Here is a 6,979-nt window from a genome sequence, read left to right as displayed (position 1 = left end):
TTATAGATACATAAATTCAGAATTAATCTTCAATGATTTTAATTTGCTGGCAAATATTTATTTTAGATATATTACTTAAAAAGACAATATTTAACTACAATGGTCATGAATTAAAAATCTATATGAAATGAAGGACACATACCATCTTGTGTTTAAACTGCGCAAGAGATTTTGGACCCATGGTGTGTGTATCAATAATTGAACAGCGACTTGCTGTATTATCCCTTGCAATTTTCTAAAACCAATCATAATGTCGCGTTATACTATGAAAATATTTGTGAGAAATTGACTAGAAACAATATATGAATTAATTGTTTAATGCAACTTAAAATGTAAATTTGAAGCAAGAATAAATACAGTAAATTACCTGGACATGCTCGTCTGCCCAAAACTTCAAAAGTGTTTTAAAATCCTCTAGTGGGATGTCATCAGGCCTTTTGGCCATCCTTTCATCGTCATTTGGAAGGTTTGAATAATGCTTGGTCTTCATACGACTCTTGTATCCCCTCCAAGCATCATTAAGTGTAGAGTAGACCCATTTTTGACCTTCATCTGGAATAATATACCTAGCCTGCCATCATATGAATATATTAATAAGTTGCTAAACAAAGGTTGTTATGTAGTAAATGCAAGAAAAAATGAATTATTGAAGCTGTGTTTTAGGCAATGAAAAATACTCGAGTATATTCCCACAACTCCTTCTTCAATTTGTCCGGAACTACATGCCAGTTTACATAAGTCAGGGACACATTATCTCTTGCAAGTGACCCCACGAAATTAGTCAGCTCAGTGATAATCTTTTGATTGTCGGAAACAGGTTGATGATCTTCATTCAATGTTATAGGTATCTTTTCAGCAAGACGCCTAGCATGAACCTTAGCCATTTTTGTACGTCCCCTTGGCTTTCTAGGAGCTAGTACAATATAAATCACAGTATATATAAAATAGCAAATATTAATATAAATCCCCAAAAAATAAAATGTTCACGTCAAAAAGGAATAAATGCCTTACGCATTACCTGATTTAACAACTTCAGCTTCAGGTTCTTCCAAGTTCAGTTCAGGAACCTCGTGCGGTGTTGTTGGAATTTCAATGTTCTGCTTTTGACGGTCCCTCATTGCTAGGTAAGCATTTATCGACCCAGGAGCTTCTTCCATGTTTGCCTGTTGAAAAATTTTAGTGCAGGTTGGTTTTAAAACTGGCCTAGACTTCGAAGTTCCAACTTTCTTTGCATTTTCAACTCCATCTTTTCTCAAATACTTCTCAAAATCCTTCTCAACCACAGCTGCATTCGTTCTTGAACGAGTTCTCGGTCCCTGCACAGGCCTCTTTTTCTGAACAACTGCCATTTCCTATAAGAAATTACAAGATTAGTACATGTGCAAATCATAAAAAATTCAGTGTAGACAATTAGCATATAATTATTATCTACCTCAGCTGAATTGTCACTTTCACCATCATCCTCTTTTTCTGGATTGTATTCTTCATCCTCATCATGATCCTTATCATGATCCTTATCATCACCATTTTTTCTTTTTTTGTTATCCTGTCCCGCAGAAGCCTTTAGACTAGCCACTAATGGCTTGATCCCAAGTGATTCAAGCTTTTGATGATTTTCTTTCAGATGTGAAATTCTCTCTTTTTCATACTTTGTTAGGGGTGGTTTCTGCACAAGCCAAATTTATTTAATTACATTACTAATATTATGAGTTTCCCCAAATTTATCAATATGTCATTAAATTTTTTCTATTTTCTTATAAACATACCAAATAAACAGTATACATATTAATCAATTTTCTTATAAGCCTAGTACGTATATTCTGGATAATATAATTAAATAAACAGGAATATAAATAAAAAGACATGAATAGTTTTTCTTAAGTAATTCTAATTAAATTGAGGGATAAAGAAACTACCCTTACATGAACTTCATTCTCCTCTGTTCTTTCTCCTTCACTTGGACCAGTATGTAGATCCAACTTCCTCCTTGCCGTAACTTTATCCCTCACAGCTGGAGCTTCTCCAGTACTGGTCCCACACATATCCTTCACAACTGGAGCTTCTCCACTCCTCCCACACAGCCGAGGAGACTTCCTAGTTATCTTTTGTTGTTGTAATTGTTTCTGTTGGAGCTGATGCGTGGTAACGAACTTACGCTTCAATTGTTTCTTAGCCGAAACTGAAATAAAAAGTTCAGACATATAAGAATAGCATCAACATTACAAATACATATATTATCTCATGTGGACCATAATTGTAAATATACATCTACCTTGAACAAGGTTATTTCTCGGTCGTACAGTCACATGTGGTTGCATTTGATTTAGAGGCTCAATATCTTTATCAACAGTATTGTCGACATATAAGTCTATTTCTTCTCCATGTTTACAGCCTGCAACAATATCCATCAAATCTTTGTCGTTGCTTATTAGCTGCCAACCACCCTTCGTCATTTTTCAATAGACCCCTCCAATTTCAGTATAACGGAGGTAATCTCTCACATACTCCATGAGGACAGTGTAAGAAAAGGTGTCGACTTCGACACGTGATACAACCATGCAGATTCCACCAACATAATTTTTGGACTTAAACTCCCCAGCATGGTTAAACCTTATATTGATTTCCATATCACTCATCCTGCATAAAATGAACACACGAGAATGAGTTAAATTCAAATTAAGGATGGCAGGACAACATATAACATTGTGAATTGATAGAACAATATTGTCAAGGGCAAACGAAAAAGCATATAGCAGAGTTAAACTCAATTAATATCATAAATTAAGACAAGTACAATAACTAGGACACAACTAAATTAATACATATCAAAAGTTAGACTACAATAACACAATAGGAGAATTATAAAGAGTGACAGTTACATTCCAAAAACTAGGACACAACTAAAATAATCAAACTAAGATGGAATAGGGATTTAGGTCACAGGAACGTCATCCCTTGACCAGCTGCCATCAACAACTTCAGTTTGTACCCGTGGTACGAAATCATCTTCTTGTGAATTAGCTTTTGTTATGTCTTCTTGAATTGCATTATGGATTTCAGAATCACACCAATCTCTAGGGAGTTTTTTAATAACATAATTCACCAACTTCTCAATGGGATCTTCCACGTAAAAAATTTGTTGAACTTGAGAAGCAAGCACATAAGGATCATTTTTGTGGCACAATCTACTAAAATTCACTTTAGTAAGACCAAAGTTATCCTTCTCTTCCTGGTACCAAGAACATTTAAAAATAACCACTGTCAAAGATCCCCAGTAATCTAGTTCAAAAATTTCCTCGATTGATCCATAGTAGTTGACACTGCTGACTATAGGGTTTTGGTCTTTTGAACTTGCAAAACTAGTCGTTGTAGCAGTTAAGAATACACCACTATTCTGTGTGGTACATCGAGAATCCCTAGACTTTGTATGATATCTATAACCATTGATTACATATCCGGTAAACCTCTTAGCTCTACGATTAGGACCTAGTGCTAAAACCTCCAAATCTCTTGAACTGTATCCCCTTTTAATAACCACCTCCTTTAACCACTTTGAAAACTCATCTGTATGAGCGCGCTCTGTCCTGTATCTTTTCGGACCAGCATGCCCATTCATTAAAGCTCGATGCTCCCTAAAGAAAATTCAAGGTACAAACAGGCAAAGGATTAATATGTAGGTATATTTTATATTATTACATTATTATTTAATTATAATTCTCTTAATAAGAGTATAATAACTGTTATATGTTGTATTATACAAAAAAAAGATGTTTAAATTACAAAAAATAGAATACAGAACTTACTCAATTAGCCTCTCAATGTCCTCGTTACCAGAGTTAAACAGGACATATCTATGAGTTGCTTCCCATTCAATTTCTTTTAATTTGAATATTTTTCCATCTTTATTCTTCCGTGTACCAATATGATACTGCACTTCTGCTGGGCAGGGCTCCAAGTTAGTCGAGTACATGGAATTTTCCATCCCCCCATCACCACCCAGGAATCTAGAGCAGAATGTTACACATTCCTCCGCCAAGTAACCTTCTGCGATTGATCCTTCAGGCTTACTTCTGTTTCGAACATAGGATTTGAGCTTCGCAAGATACCTTTCAATGGAAAACATGCAACGAAGGTGTTCTGGTCCACCAAGCTCTACTTCATTGCATAAATGAATAAGCAAGTGGACCATGATATCAAAAAAAGGTGGTGTAAAAATCATCTCAAATTGACAAAGTATTTCAATAATCTCTTGTTGCAGCCTCTTAATATCTTCCAAGTCAACAGCCTTGTTCCACAACCCTCTAAGAAAAGCACTTAATCTTATCAATGGCAATGCCACCTCAGGCTTTAATGTTCTCTTGACACAAAATGCTAGCAAATAGTGAAGCATAAAATGTGCGTCGTGGCTTTTATATCCCATAATCTTCCTCTCACTTGAGTGCACATACCTGCTGATGTTAGAAGCGCAACCATAAGGGAGCTTGACATTCTTCAATACGGAGCAAAATATTTCCTTCTCCTTATTAGTCATGTCAAATATGGCTGCTCTTATTTCAACATGATTCCCATCATCAGATTCAACAGGATGTAGGGACCTTCTTATTCCCAATTCCTGCAAATCCAAACGTGCGTTTATATGATCCTTTGACTTGCCACTGATATTGAGCAATGTACCTAATATATTGTCACACACGTTCTTTTCTATGTGCATTGCGTCAAGGTTATGTCGAAGTGGATTGTGACACCAATATGGCAAATCAAAAAATATGCTTTTCTTTTTAATTGGGGTGTCCCTTTTTTTACCCTTTTCCTTGGCACCACCAAATCTGTTAACGTAACCCCTGAGCAGTAATTCAATATCCGTCCCGGATAAAATTGGCGGACTTTCCCTCAATTCAACTTTGCCATTAAATCTTCTTTTACCAAATCGCCACTTGTGTGTTGGATCAAGAAACTTCCTATGGTCCATATAACATATTTTTTTACTATGCTTCAAATATTCTGAAGAAGTTTCATAGTGGCAGATTGGACAGCCAAGATATCCCTTTGTGCTCCATCCGGACATCATGGCATATCCGGGGAAATCGCTTATCGTCCACATCACTCGTGCACGTAAATTAAAATTTTTACTGGTGTAGGCATCGTACGTTTCAACACCAACATCCCACAATTCTTTTAGCTCCGCGATTAGTGGTTGCATATACACGTCAATACTATTTCCCGGAGAATGTGGACCAGATATTAAAGTGGATAGAATCAGGTTCTCTTGTTTCATGCACAACCAAGGTGGAAGGTTGTAGTTCACAAGTATGATTGGCCATGTACTGTGACTTAAACTCATCGTCCGAAAAGGATTAAACCCATCAGCTGCAACCCCCAACCTAACGTTTCGGTTTTCAGCAGAAAATTCAGGATAAAGAGCGTCCATAGTCTTCCAAGCCACCGCATCAGCAGGATGCCTTAGTTTGCCATCATCTTTTCGTCCCACTGCATGCCAAGTCATCATTTTCGAATACTCTTTGCACATGAACAACCTTTGTAACCTTGGCTTGAGGGGAAAGTATCTCATCACATTTGCTGGCACTTTGTGAATTATCTGCTTCGGATCATTATCTCCACTTCCTTTCTTTTCATGTATAATCCACCTCGAAGCACCACAAATGTGACAAACATCTTTATCTTCATTTTCAGCCCAATACAACATGCAACTATTTCGGCATGCATGTATTTTCTTGTAATCTAAACCTATATCTTTAATAATATTCTTCGCGGCATTGAATGATAAAGGCAGGTGGGCATGAGGAAAAGCTTCTTTTATTAACTTTAGTAAATCACTGAAGGCTGACTCACTAATTCCATGGACACACTTTAAATAATAAAGTCTGATCATGAAGCTTAATCGAGAGAAATTAGTGCAGCCAGGGTATAAAGGTTGTTTTCCCTCTTTGACGTGCCCGTAAAATCTTTTTGCCTCTCCATTTGGTAAATCTTCAGATTCTCCTACATTGTCAAATTTCATACCAGTACCCCTGAACATGGCACCTAAATTATCTCCAAAATCCATTCCTGTTTCATTCCCCATAGATTCATTCCTTGATCTGTTTTTTGAACTCGATATGTCACAAATCCACTTGACATGTATCGAGGATGGCCCACTGCAAATGAGGTGATCATAAACTACATCTTGACGATGCCATTTACGATTCATACAATTCTTGCAGGGGCACTGCATTTCATCTCCTTTTCCAAAAATGGGAAAAGCATTTTCTATAAAAGACCTAATCCCCCTTGTATACTCCTCACTATATCTTGGCAGTCCTATCCAAATAGTATACTCATCGTCCATAGTTCTCCTAAAAGCACAATATAGTTAGTTGGATCATTTATACTATATAAATAGTTAATAAATTCCTATAGGCATATACATATACAAATTCATTTTATGTACTACGTACAAGTGTTTGTGTGTGCCACCTTCCACCTTAACTCCCATCTCAACTCCAAAATCAACAATCAATCCAACAATCCTACACTATGATATCCACAACCCTACTGACTATCATATATATATATAGGCATATACTTATATATAGGCATATACATATATAAATCATTTTTCAGTTGACTATATAACTACAGGCCTCCTCTTTCATATATAAGTTAAACAAACAAAAATACACATGACATATATAAGTCACACAAACAAAAAGGCACACACATATGAATATCAAAAAGACACAAAAATACAAAAAACACAAAACAGAGGCATACAACAAACCCAAAACATAAAACACAAAACCCTAATTAGGCATATACGAAACCCACGCATACAAAGATCCCCAAATTACAACAATACACAAAACTCTAATTACAAAAATTATAAACCCTAATTACAATTAGAAGCATGCATAGTCACGAAAAAAGAAAGATGAGATAGAGATAGAGAGTGCAACCTGAGATTAACCCCCAATTAACAGTC

At 36.1% G+C, this 6,979-nt stretch overlaps 1 protein-coding gene across 1 annotated transcript; it reads right to left on the bottom strand.

Moving 5' to 3' along the window:
* Window positions 1-2,456: 2,456 nt before the first annotated feature.
* LOC108225897 (uncharacterized) lies at window positions 2,457-6,346 on the bottom strand. Its single transcript, XM_017400852.2, has 3 exons — window positions 3,804-6,346; window positions 2,961-3,632; window positions 2,457-2,637 (listed from the first exon to the last, which is right to left on the bottom strand). Exons 1-3 carry the CDS (start codon window positions 6,344-6,346, stop codon window positions 2,457-2,459), a joined length of 3,396 nt encoding a protein of 1,131 aa, XP_017256341.2.
* Window positions 6,347-6,979: the final 633 nt, after the last annotated feature.

Source organism: Daucus carota, chromosome 6 (genome assembly GCF_001625215.2).
Source record: "Daucus carota subsp. sativus chromosome 6, DH1 v3.0, whole genome shotgun sequence".
Lineage (NCBI taxonomy): Eukaryota > Viridiplantae > Streptophyta > Magnoliopsida > Apiales > Apiaceae > Daucus > Daucus carota.
The sequence above is the reverse complement of the archived record's forward strand: the minus strand, read 5'-3'. Positions and strand labels throughout refer to the sequence as shown.